The 13181-nt window shown below is 50.2% G+C and overlaps 3 protein-coding genes across 3 annotated transcripts, besides 1 other annotated feature; 1 reads left to right on the top strand and 2 right to left on the bottom strand.

The window, feature by feature from the left end:
- Nucleotides 1-296: 296 nt before the first annotated feature.
- Nucleotides 297-3268, bottom strand: FPSE_03928 (uncharacterized protein; the record flags this gene model as incomplete). Its single annotated transcript, XM_009257046.1, has 6 exons — nucleotides 297-991; nucleotides 1037-2074; nucleotides 2118-2827; nucleotides 2882-2967; nucleotides 3037-3129; nucleotides 3230-3268. The coding sequence occupies 6 exons, from the start codon at nucleotides 3266-3268 to the stop codon at nucleotides 297-299; spliced, it is 2661 nt and encodes an 886-aa protein (XP_009255321.1).
- A 21-nt stretch (nucleotides 3269-3289) lies between these two features.
- Nucleotides 3290-3310: a repeat region.
- Nucleotides 3311-4206: 896 nt separating this feature from the next.
- Nucleotides 4207-7051, top strand: FPSE_03929 (uncharacterized protein; the record flags this gene model as incomplete). The annotated part of the gene is made up of 4 exons (XM_009257047.1): nucleotides 4207-4271; nucleotides 4322-4400; nucleotides 4456-5396; nucleotides 5719-7051. The coding sequence occupies 4 exons, from the start codon at nucleotides 4207-4209 to the stop codon at nucleotides 7049-7051; spliced, it is 2418 nt and encodes an 805-aa protein (XP_009255322.1).
- Nucleotides 7052-7158: 107 nt separating this feature from the next.
- Nucleotides 7159-12146, bottom strand: FPSE_03930 (uncharacterized protein; the record flags this gene model as incomplete). The annotated part of the gene is made up of 4 exons (XM_009257048.1): nucleotides 7159-8183; nucleotides 8229-9673; nucleotides 9720-11815; nucleotides 11865-12146. The coding sequence occupies 4 exons, from the start codon at nucleotides 12144-12146 to the stop codon at nucleotides 7159-7161; spliced, it is 4848 nt and encodes a 1615-aa protein (XP_009255323.1).
- Nucleotides 12147-13181: the final 1035 nt, after the last annotated feature.

Raw genomic sequence — 13181 nt, 5'->3', positions numbered from 1 at the left:
GGACAAAATGTCCTTCTTGATCCCAGCCCGAGATATATAACTACGGATTTATACCATACATAGATACATACACCATTCCTCCAAGCGAGATCCTGTATTTTGTCCAACATATGAATGCGCATACAAAGAAAAAGGTGAGAGCAAAAGAGACATTAGGAACAAAGGGGAGGGAAAAAGAGTGAAGAAAAAAGGTTTCACCCCGAACAAGCCATTTACGCTCGCTATTCAATGCGCCGCCAAGAAACGTATTTCTGGCTTCTATCCATGCACGTGGTAATATTCAACAGCCCGCCGTTTTATCGTCCTTCGTATTTGCCGCTGACAAGTTTCCTTGACACAGGCACGTCTACCCACTTTTGTTCTGTGCTCGCGCTGTCGTCGGCGAAGGGATCGTCATCGGAGATCTCCTTGCCTTTGCCCTTGCCCTCGTCGAGTCGAGAGATGGAGATGCCGCTTCCGACAGGTTGGTCGCCCGAGGCTGTGAGTTCCCATCGGGCTTCGATGTGACCTGGCTTGGGCTCTGTACCCTCTGAGCCGATGATGCGGCAGACGATCTTCTGTGGGTCGTTGGTGAGGGTGAGGTCACCGATGCGCCAGTAGACGAGGTGCTTGTCCTTGAGGTGTATTCCCACAGGCTTTGTCTGGGCGCCACTTGATTTACCCTCGTATTTTGCAACAATGACCACGTTGTGTAGTGATACAGGGGCGGCAATCTTGGAGGCTGGGTTGAGCTGGTACTGTAGCAACAAGCCAAGCTTGTCTCCCTGAGGCTTCCACGCGGGCTTCAACAGGAGAGGGGCATGCTCGGCCAGTACTGAAGCCTCTGATTCCTCGAATACTCGGTAGGAGAATGCAGTGGCATTCTTGGTGAGGTGAGACACATCAATATTGAACTGGTCGTGGTGGTCGGGAGATGAGTTTTGTACAAAGATGCGGTTAGGACCAATGCGCTCGAGAGCCGCAAAGTTGTTGATACGGATAGTTTCGTAGGCTGGACTTGTTAGTGGTGAAGGAGGTATGATAGGCATTAACTCACTCTTAGCATCGCCCGAGTCGCTGGGGTTATTGACAAAGGCAACTTCACCCGTGATGGACGCTGACTTGATGACACCATCCTCAAAGACAGCAGATACGCTCTCAATGATGGACGAGTTGAGACCAGGAGCAGTCATGTGAGCGTGTTGAGGGTGGTTTCCACCGCCCAATGAGTTGCCAGATCGCACCGACTGTGTATCAGAAGTACCGGCAATGCTGGACTCGGATGCCAGTGCAGCAAGCGCACTTCCCTTGGATGTGGATGGAGCAAGGATTGGAGACGCTGCCAGACCACTTATAGGGGAATCGGTGCCACTCTCTGGCAGGTTAGGAGGCGGCACATACATGGTATGACGCACATCGCGACGTCCCCTGACTGTACCACTGCGACGAGTGGCCGGGCCCATCTTGAGGCTGTTGGCAACGCTAGAAAGTGCAGCCATCTTGGCATCTGGATCTTCGTCTTCAACGGGCGTCTGCTGAATGTTGACCTTGAGCAATTGATCGGGATCTTCGCCAGACTCTTGCTTGGCTTCCCGTTGAGCTTCGGAAATAGGGTCGTTCATAGGGGGCGGGACATTGAACCCGTCCGAATCCTTGGTTGCGTTTTGCGGTGCCGACGGCTGGTCTTGCTTGTGTGACGGAGGAGGACCAGGAGGTGGCTGGACATTTGACAGGTCAATTTCGTGGTTGCCGTTAACGGTGCCTCCAGCCGACTGTGGAATCGGGCTGTCGAGCAGATTTTCATTGTGTGACGTTCCGTTCGTATTCTCGTGCGCGTCTGGCTTGGGTGTGTCGTTTTCGCCATCGGGTACCCGCGGCATGTCAGGGGTTTCTGCCAGAGACGACAATCTTTGGTGCTCTTGGAGGTTGTTGGAGGAAGCTCTGGGAGAAGGGCCTCGATCGGTTTGGCTGTGGCTCGTTCCCAATCTTCCAAAGCTGGGTCCCAACTTTCCAGGCGAAAGCTGACCGAAGCCGGCGTGCATGCTCTGTCTTCTACGTCCACCGAACATGGTACCGAGGCGGCGCAGTTTACCTCCTAGTTTTGTTAGTTGGTTCTATTGGTGCATCAATTTACATACCTGGCTTTTCTTGAGGCATTGATGTCTCGCTCATATCATCGTCGGCGTGGGAAGATGTCGGGGCTGTGACAGGAGCAGGAGATGCTGTGTGTGCACTTTGAGCTGGCAGATTGGTGCTATCGGCAGTGCTTGGAGGTACTGGCGTCGAAGGTGTAGTGCCGGCGAACGATGACTGGCGCGTCGAGTTTCGGGTAGGAAGCTTCGCTTTGCCGGCAGTAGCTCTGTGCACAAAAGATTCGATTTCCTTTTCGGTGTTGATCTCGAGCATCAGTGCCAGCGTTTCCATAGCATTCTCCTGCACACGCTGGGCCGAATCAGACTCGTGCGTCTGGTATTGGGTGAGAAGATCTCGCAGGTTGTTGACACGCGACTCATCGAGAGCCTGGAGAGACTCAAAGATGAAAGGTGCCTGCGATTCCCATTGCCCAGTAGCCGACTCAAGCTTAGATGTAGCGCTCTCGACCTTGGAAGTGTTTGCTCGACCCCCCTTCTTAGTGAGCTTGTCGACAGCGTTCTGCGAGTCATCGAGATCTTTGGCCATGGTCGATAAGTTGTTGGACATGGTGTTCATGTTTAAAAAGTCCTTTCGGTTGGAAAAGTTTCGTAGCGGGTGCTCAATGTCTTTTTCGATTCGGTCGGCGAGTTGATGGTGAGCGTGGGCGATGCTTTCAGTCGAGTCGATAATTCTATTCCACGGCGCCTGGAAAACACTATAGTAATTGTGAGCATGTTGCGACGCCAATGCCACGGAACGGAAGATTTACCCCAGCTCTGATTGACCGTTTGGCACCTTGAATTGGGTGAGCTTTTTTAGACCCTGGACGTATTGATCCTCCACGCGACGGCGCTCCTGTAGAATTGATTAGCGGGATGTCGTAGAGACAGCGAAACTATATCGCTACCAATTGTTGATTCGTACCTGGAGCCAGTCGGCGACTTCGTTGTTGACGCGGGTCATGCGCTTCATTCGTTCGGTGAGTGTTTGAACCGCCTGACCGGGCTGGAGAGCTGCCTATATGCGCAAAAGGAGTCAGCCGAGCTCAATCAAACATCATTTTCATTGGGGTTCCTGTCGCTCATGGCGATGGCAATGGACAAAAGGGTTGGCTCACCAGCATGGCGGGATACTCGGCCCTGGCCATATCCTCCATGATGAACAACGGCGCAAAAGGATATTAATATTATATATATATGCGGAGGAGAGAGCAATGCATTAATGATGGTATTAATCGCTCCAAGAGGTGATGCGCATTGCGGTTCGTTGAACAAGAGGGGTTTCGGTCGAGGTTTGTAGGGACGAAAAAGTAGGAGCTTCGTTATGTACGTAGGCCTCGAGTTGTACGCCGTTGGTAAACAATGTCGATGGTAGGTGATCGGATGAGGCGGAGTAGGTTATGGCAAAAGTGCCCAGATCCAAGACGACACAGGGTTGGAGGGAGAAGAGTTGTTGTGTCTGGTAGTAACAAAGTGCCTTGGCTGGGAGTGACAACGGCTAAAGGGACCAAGTTAAAAGTAGAAGAGGAGAGGAGAGGCTGGAAGCAAGACAAGACAAGACCAAGACAGGGCTGGCGTTGACTGAATTGGGTTGGACTTTGGCTGGGGTAGCTCGATTTAGGGATGGTGGAGAAGGTAATAAGTGACGCTTGGTGGTTGGCCGAGCTTAGCAGTTCTCCATAGCATTAGAGCAGTAGAAATCACGAGGACACAAATAAACATGACCTCATTAGACCTCGGTCTATCAATATCTACATAATATCAACACCAATGAATTGAATCATGACACCTAAACAGAAGCATTCTGACATTCAATCCTGACATTCCTATTCATGTTTCTTCCATTGGCATAATATCCCCTGCTTCCCTTGTTCCTCCCGTGCCCTGTTCTGACTTATGAAATTGCGGGCCTCTTCTCTACCAGAAACCAAAAACCAAGAACCTGAGACATCCTGGTCAAAGGGCTGATCTTTGCCGGAAATTTGACTGTCATGCTCCAGACTTTGACAGCGATTCGTACCATTCCAAAATCCTTCAATTGACTTGCAACCACTACAACCCTGCAAGTTGTACACAGATACACTACTCACCAACAATGGCACTCCCAGAATGGAAAGCAGCTCTATCCATGTCTCAGCGCTATGAGACAATTCAAAAGATGTACAGAGTACTTGAACCTTTGACATTTCCCAAGGCTGACTTATCTCTAGCCAAGACTCCCTCTCGGCTTCCAGCATGAGCGAAGCCATCGCCATTGAACAGGCTGCCTACCAAATCTCTTCTACTCAGGTCCGCCCACGCCATGTAGCGGTCCAGAACTCACGGAACCGCTGACAAGGCCTAGGAAGAGTATAATCTCGCCTGTCAACCGACATCAACTCCTACACCCCCGCTGTCACAGGAAGTAGAGAGTGAGATCGACTCTGGCATTAGGATTGGGTCGTACAAAAACTGTCGACCCGTGTCAGAAGGTGTCACTTCAGAGGTTTACCGTTCAGGCGACAAAGCTCTCAAAGTTATTGTCACGTACCAGGATATCGAGCCTCATAATCCTCAGCGCGAGGCAAAGATTCTCAAGACGCTGCGATCACCATGTATCCCTCTTCTCGAGACCTTTCGCGACCAGGAACAGCGATTTGTTCTCGTCTTTCCTTTTATGACATACACTCTAGCCGATGTACTCGCCCAAGGACCTCTACCTCTAGACTCTGTGCGGTCAATCTTTCGGGACATCCTGCAAGGTCTAAAGGATATACACACTCAAAGCATCATACATCGAGACATCAAGCCATCAGCCATCCTCCTCTCTTCTCCCACAGGCCCAGCATATCTCTCCGACTTTGGCACAGCGTGGCATCCCGAGCTATCAATACACTCAGAGCCAGCCAACGACAAGATTCTCGACATTGGAACTGGTCCCTACCGCGCAATCGATGTGCTCTTTGGCCACAAATCCTATGGACCTGAAGTCGACATGTGGGGGTTAGGAGTCATGCTCTCAGAAGTTCTTCGCGATCCCCCTACCCCCATATTCGAGTCCCGTGCCGTTCACGAAGATGGTAACCAGTTGGGTCTCATTCTCAGCATCTTCAAAACCATCGGAACACCTACTCCCGAGACATGGCCTGAAGCAAAGCAGTTCAAGGTCGCTCCCTTTGAGCTCTGGACCAGCTTCCCCGGTCAAAACTGGGAGGAGCTTCTGCCCAACGTGCATCCCGACTTTACAGATCTCGTGTCGTCGCTTGTGCGATATGATAGCCAGCGACTTACTTCCACACAGGCAAGGTCTATCACTTTGTTGCGAATATGACTAACTGTCTGTAGGCTCTTGAACATGGAGCTTTGGGTGCGCAACCATAATGAGCCACAAGGCAGGTGCAGAGACACACCTGCCAAATATGAGAGGAAACAATGTAATTAGAAAGTCTGAATCGAGCACTATCCATTCCATCAGGCCTCCATCCAACTATGAAATGGAGTCTGCTGTTTTGATCCTCTCCTCCTCCATCATCCACATTCTTGTTAAACAACACTTTCATCACAAATAACCCAGAATCAATCCAACACAATGTTTACTATAGGTAACCACTCCATGCACTTTGCATAGGAAAGAAACTGACATACCCGCTGGCCCTGGCCCCGACGATTCCAGTGATTCCAGTGATTCCAGTGATTCGTATAAGCCCTACATCCTTGCTGCTACTATTCCCCCCGTCGGTTATGCACTACACGCTAATCTCAGAGATACTCGTGTCAGAAATACTGATGTCGAAGATAATCATGCCAAAGATACACGTGTCAAAGATACTCATGTCAAAACCACCGATGACGATTTTGCCGTTTGCTTCAAAGATGATATCGATGACTTTGATGTCGACTGGAACGTAGTCCACAGACGATATATACATACACCGGACTACGAAGTAGATAACGACATTTTGACAGGCAAACGCGTCGATGGTATCAACAGCCGTGATCCCGTCCAATCTATCCATGTCGACACCGGCATACCGTTGTACCGACGAAGAGACCACTGGCGGAGATGGTCTGCTCCAGGCTCATTCATCCCAGACTGGAGCCACAGGCGACATGTTATCCGTCCGCATTCTCCCCCGTCGGAAAACGGCGATGACCATTGTCATCGATGCTGCCAGACGTTCTTTCACCCATATCACTTGTCTCGTCATCTCCAAAACCATTGCCCTGCCGTAACAGTCGACAGTTGCCCACGCGAACTCCTCCTCGACAACACTCTTCCTGACACCCTACGGTTCGAGAATCCACAGCTCCTCCCCAATTCGGTTCGAGGCGAGCTTCAGGAATGGGTAAGGTCACTTTATGCTCGTCGTTTGCAAGACGTGGATCAGACTGGAGCGGTGGTTGACAGGTTGGATTCCGAACTCTCCCTCGGCCACACTATTCCTGCCAATCGATCGTTCACGAATCCACAACTTCTTCCCAATTTGGTTCGAGGCGAGTTTGAGAGTTGGATAATGTCATTTTATCCTCGTCCTATGCAAGGCGTGGATCGGACTGGAGCGGTTGAAAAGTTGGCTTCTGACGACGAGGGCGACAGCAGTGTAGAACTTGATGAGCAGATGAAGGAATGGTTGTCAATCGACCCTAACATCGATGAGGAGGATATCGCTACATATGCGCCAAACGACATGAGTGGTGGCGAGATGATTTCATGGATGCCAGATGACAGTAGTGATGGCGAGATGGCTACAGATGCGCCAAAAGACAGCAGTGGTGGCGAGACTACAGAGGTGCCAAACTACAGCAGTAATGAAGAGATGGCTACAGATGCGCCAAACGACAGCACTGATCAAGAGATGGCGACAGAAGTGCCAAACGACAGCACTGATCAAGAGATGGCGACAGAGGTGCCAAACGACAGCACTGATAAAGAGATGGGCGGAGTGAATATGAAGATGTAGAACATTCTGGACTTTATAACGGGTTTGGGCAATCATACCTAGCTCAAGCAAAACATTACAACGTCAATTCAAAATTCTTTTATTCTATCTCGCCTATTCAATGTTGTTTAACCCTGGCGTCTCTTTTGTGTATCCGCACCCAAGTAGTCGATGGGGTTTCTGCACAGCGGGCAAGTATTCTGGTTGCTGCTCTGGAACCACTTGTACAGACACGTCCTGTGGAACAAGTTCTTGCATGTCGTGCACCGCTTATCCGGCATGCGCTTATCCGTTGAAATGATACTGTAGCAAATAGCACACTCGCTTTGGCCCTTGAGGGCACCGATAATGTTGCGCTTAAACACCTGTAGACCGTCGATGATGTTGCCGTTGGAAAAGGTGATCACACCCTGTGTCGTCATGATCCAACTCTGCCACTTCTTTTCGTTGACGGCGACGCGGTTGAGACTTTGTACGACGACATTCTCGATGGGGTAGTTTTGAGGGATCTTGATGGAGATGGCAGCTTGGCTTTCGTCAACTTCGTAGCCAGCTATGATCTCACGCGCGGCTCGAGCAACTCGCACAGCAAGTTCCTGCTCGTCCATGGCTGGGGGTTCTTGAGTATCAGCCCACTGCTGCACTTCGTCAAGAACATCTGCGATGATGAGAGGGGAAAAGTATTTCGTTGTCCAAGATTCGACCGCAATTCGTGTCTGCTTCGAGCGACAGTCGATATACCACGATCTAAACAAGCCAGGAGTGTACTTGTGCAGGAGGTAAAATATGTGAACAAGTAACCACTGCATGTTCTTCTCTTCTGCTTCCGACTCGGCGAGCTTGACGTCGTAATCCTGAATATGTTCTGACGTAAGGTTGATCCTTTCGAGCTTCAGAGGGTGTGCGGCCGAGTGTCCGAGGACGTCAAACATAAAGTCCAGCAATGGCCCTACGTAATTACTTTGCTTGAGATTATCGTTAAAGTCGTTGCGGATCTTAAACGACGACGTCGAGTAAGCGTCGAATACGAGCTTCCATGATAGGAGGTATGATCGGATGGATGAAGGAAACTCTGCGAGCATCTCGTCAGAGTACTTTTCGAGGGTGGGAGCGTCGAGGAGAAGCGACAGAAGTTCGTCAGGCAGTCGAGCATCTATACACATTAGTATTGAGTCAATTAAGCTGGCTTTGTACATACCTGTCTTGTCCAACATGGCGTCAACCGACTTTTGCTGTTGCTGCTCAGGAAGAGCCTTGTGAAGCAGATTGTATGCAGCTGTTTGGATGTCACGCGAATCCGACGCCACCAAGCCAAAAATGTCGCAGAGATCAGGGACTTGACGAAGAGAAATCTTCTCGACTTCTCTACAAAGCATAGCATCCACAATTTCCAGAGGTTGAGAAGTAGTTTCCCGAGGGAGTCGCAGGAGCTCGATTAAAGCCCTAGGCTTGGCCCCAGCAAACTCCTTGAGGGCATCTTCAAGATCGTCGTTGGGCTCCGGAAGAGACTCGATAGTCTTGTATAGCTTCAGCGAAGAGTGGATGAGGGGGAGGGCCTCGTTCAGTTCAAATTCGTGGGCGCGGTTCCATAGCGAGATGCAAAACTCGATTGCCTTTTCCCAGTACGAGCCATAGACATCTTTCATGCATGGGAGGAGCTTGTTGAGAGAACGGCAGATTTCGGCGCAAAGGGCAGGGCTCAACGTCTCGGGCTCATCAAGCCATGAAGTAATCTGTCGGACAGCAAAGACGATTCGGTTGTTAGCCACAGGCAATTCGCCCGCCTCGTAAATCTGAGCACAAGACGAAAGCAAGACCAAAGTCATCAGGGTCTTGTCACTCTCCGCACTGACGCCAGCAATCTCGCTTACAACTCTATTGCAAAAGGTATTGGCGGCCTTGGAGGGTTGGAGAGTCTCGCCAAACCCGGCAATGATGGCAGCGGCAGGGAGCACTGTCGTGGGGCTGACCTTGAGGACGTCGGGCTTCAGAAGAGCATCCTCGAACCCGGATGATGCTCCGTGTGCCTCTGCCAAGAACTGCACAAGCTCACTGAGTGCCCTTGCACTGTACAGACCTCTGGGGGTCAAGTCCTTCGAGTGCTCGGTTAACAGATCTATAAGCTCTTGGATGATTGGCTTTTCAGCTGAGTCGCTCCAGACTTTAGCGTCGGCTGCCAGATCGCTTAGAACTGCACGTGTCTTGGAGACAAACTCTTCAGCTTGAGCACTGGCCTCAGAATGCTTGAGGGTCTGCCATAACCGGTTCTCCTCCATGCAAGTGATTTGATCAGAGATGAGCTGTACAGTCAAGCATTGAAGGTAGAGAAGCTCGAGTTGGAAAGGCTTTGGCAGTTGCGATAGCGGAAGTTTTTCTGATAGCTGCGACACGTAAAGAGCCATTCGGGCGGGAATAGAACGTCCCTTTCTATCTCGGTGGACTCGTAGCAGCGTGGATCGAGGTGTACCCTTGACTAATGCAGACGCACCGCCGGTGCTGTTGGTGATGGACAGCGCCGGGTTCACAGAAAATTCAAGGAAAGGTGCAAGCTCCTTCATCCACACGTTGGTGCTTGGGAAGAGCTCCTCAGATGGAATATCGCTAGAAGCGGCATTCTGTGCCTGAGATACCAATGTGCCAATACTGTAGATGAATTAGCTTAGTCGGCTGTACAAATCGGACAACTTACTCTAGAGATTGTGTTCCCGCTCGTTCGAGGTTAGCTTGAACGACGGCAACAACAGGCAACTTGCCACCCGTATGGCTGTCCAGCAGAGTACGAATGGCAGTGGCCTTGGAAGAAATGGAAGAGTCATAAAGCTCAGAGAGACCCAAGAGGAGTGCGACCAAAGTCGTGTGAACGCGATCGTCTCGGGAGAACAGCTCAGGTCGGCCCTTGGCAGCAATCTCCAAAGCTTGCAGTGTGGATGCAGTCTTTGAGGGGTCCTTTTCAAGAATCTCAACAAGAGTTTGCACAAGCTCTCGGTAATTAGCATCTGTCAGAGTTTGATATGTGACAGCAGCCTCCAACAGTTCCCAATCGTTGCTGTTGCCAACTGCGAGAAGCACGGCTTGGCCGATAATGTGCTTTTGCAAGTCCATGTTACCCTTGGCAAGGACAGCTCCTCTGTCGTTGGAGATGAGAGATGCAAGGGCGACATCGCGGCTTGGCTCGGACGGCAGATCAAGCACAGCCTCGACCCAAGAGTTCCAGATAGGGGCGAATTGAGTAGACACAGAGCCAAGTAGGTGGAGAGAAGAGAGTAGGTAGCGGGAGGAAGGTGAAGAAACAGCTTTAGCAACATCGTCTCGAGCCAGCGAAGTGAAGAATGTCGAGAGTCTTGTAATTCCATCACCATGGAAGAGGCGAGGGGCCATGCTCAGCGCATATTCGATGATTCGAGCCGCACCAAAAGGCTTCAGATTGCGACTCTCCAAAAGAGCGATACTCTGACTGATGGCCTTGAGAGAGGGCTCCGCTGTATGGTCGGGGACGTCATCTGTTTCGGCTATCTTGTCCCCAATCTGGCCAACAAGACCAAACCACCGTCGACCTTCTTCTGAAATCTTCTCCTGGGACTGTTGGTACTCTCGGGAAACCTCGGGCAGGGAGCCGGAAATCTTTGCACAAAAGATGCTGGCGAGTCGGTTCCATTCCTCTTCGGATGCTGACACGACGGAGGGAGAAGCTTTAACAGTGGCGATGTAGGCTTCTACAAGTACAGAGATGGCATTCGGACCCATGGGGATGGCGACGGTCTTTTCTGATACCGAGAAAAGAAATTGCTCTATAAGAGGGAACAGATGTTCCTGAACAAAAGGCAATTGGTCGTCGGCGGGTAGATTCTTGAGTAGTCGCTTAGCGGTATCGACGAAGCACTTCCATGCAAATGAGGTATTCATTCGTGGTTCTTCGCGATGTGTAATCCCTGACTTGAGAGAGGACAATAATTGCGAGGCAACCTCCGGGGTAATGAGGTCAGATGGTAGAACCATTAACAATTGATCCAGACACTCCCAAAACTTTGGAGGGCTTCCCTGCGATCCCTTGGAGATGAACGCTTGCATTCTACCCAGGGGTGACTTTGGTCCAGTAGTAACCTTTGCCGCAGTCCAAACATCAGGGTACTTTTGTGTCATCTTTGTCAAAGCCCGCACATACTCGAGAGCAGAACCAGCTTGGTTGGTCTTCAAGCCACCTGTGATAAAGGCCTGCTTGACCTTTGTGTCGTCGGCGTAGGGTAGCTTGCGTTCGATAGAAGCAAAGAGAAGCTGGCAAACGGTCTTTCTGACTGCTGAATCGGTGTAGGTGATTGTTTTCCAAACGTTTTCCTCTGCAAAATAGTCATCGTAACGTGATTGCAACTTTTCTAGATTGCTTTGCTCGACCTTTTGCAGTAGACCCAAAACAAGAGATAAGCTGGCAGTAACAACTCGAAAGTACTTGGCCTCGGCGTCCTCGGCTGTTGTAGATCGTTCGTCGCTAAGAGTGTCTTGTGTTTCCTGGATAGCATCAATGGCGTAGTCAAGGATCTGGGCCTGGCACTTGTTCCAAAACGCAATGACCTTTTCAGGGGTGTTGAGAAATGGGGTTAGACCATCGCTAGCAGCTCTGGCCACTACCCGGTCGCGATCGTATAAACCAGCAAGCCATGCGCCGACGATCTTTGGTAGGTGGCGTTCAAATCTCTTGCGAGCAGACTTCATGAGCTCGAATTGAAGGTTATGTGTAAGCTCGCGGACTCGGCGTGAGTTGTCTATCGATGTGCGGGGATATATTTGGACCTGCAAAGTATAAGTTACTGAACATTGTTGCAGCTGTTTGCCTACTAACCCAAACGTCTAGAATGCCCTCTTCAACCCCGCCATCCTTTTCAAATGGGTGAGCTTGAACATGAGCTAATAGCTCCTCGAGCGCCTTGGCCTTGGTGGTGCTGTCTTTCTTTAACACATTCTTGAGCGAAACAACGACATTTGGATCGGAAATAGCTGAGAACGAGGGAGGCTCGGCGAGGTACGACAGAGAAGTTCCGGAGGCTGCGGTTCCAAAACCTCCAAAGCCGGAGCGGGGTCCTTCAAAACCACGGCCGGCAGATTTCCCTTGTGACCGTTTCATGGTGTGGTCGTCGGCGTAGATCAAAATATGTAGGTAAAAGGAATGCAAAAGGGAAACACAGGTCGGGTGCCGCTCGGCTGATGGCGCTCTAAAACGGTAGAAGCTTGCAAGGCTGATGATGATATCAAATTTGGTGGTGAGGGACCAAGTGATGTCACATGCGAGCACGGACCGTGGTTGGTTTAGTGGAAGCGGGTCGTGTCGTTCCACTGAAGATGAGCCTCAATCACGATGAGAATGACTGATGAAGAATGAATGACCATACGACTAATAAGGGTGATAATTTGGAGATCCTCTTATTCTTATATTGTGATTATATTTCTAATTATATCTTAATATTGCACCTCGAGCTTTGTCATGAAAACCTTCGCCGAAGACACTTTGCCGTCTCGCTTGACTCACGCCGAGCTTCCCCGGTCATCGACTGCGGATGACGATGGGGCAATTGCTGAGTTTATCGACAACCTGGTTATTGGCGAAACGGCTGAATTTCTGACGAAAATCTGAGATGCGCCCGGTCTCGCGGGAATAATTGAAGGCATTCCTTATCCTGAGACAGGCGGTTCGACTTGAGAATCAAGGTACATATTCAGTATGCAGGTTTGCTGGGATGTATAACTACGAAAAGGTTCATTGAGTGCTCAAAGTTGGTAACGGTTTCTTTTCAGATCGTCTCTGATATCTAGATTTTAGGTATGAGTCGTTGGCCTTCAACTAACAACCGTATCCTTACTTGTTGTCGACAGTATTGAACTGTCACCATCCATGCCGGTCAGATAAAAACGGAGACATTATCGTTGCTATATGACAGAAATAACTAAGCAAATACAGTCGAAACGATGGCCACAAGATGCTCAATCATTATTAGCCATGGTCCTATATCCGACCTACCTGGCATCTTACTGCCAAGGGCTAAAAGTAGCGACTCCAAACATACTCTGTACCAATCAGTCGATTGAGCCCCTGTAATCGTGCCAGGTTGCTTAAATCGTCGTCTTGCATGCGCCATAAGTTTGGACATTGCGCTAGTACGCA

The sequence above is a fragment of the Fusarium pseudograminearum genome, chromosome 3 (assembly GCF_000303195.2).
Source record: "Fusarium pseudograminearum CS3096 chromosome 3, whole genome shotgun sequence".
NCBI classification, from domain to species: domain Eukaryota; kingdom Fungi; phylum Ascomycota; class Sordariomycetes; order Hypocreales; family Nectriaceae; genus Fusarium; species Fusarium pseudograminearum.
The sequence above is the reverse complement of the archived record's forward strand: the minus strand, read 5'-3'. Positions and strand labels throughout refer to the sequence as shown.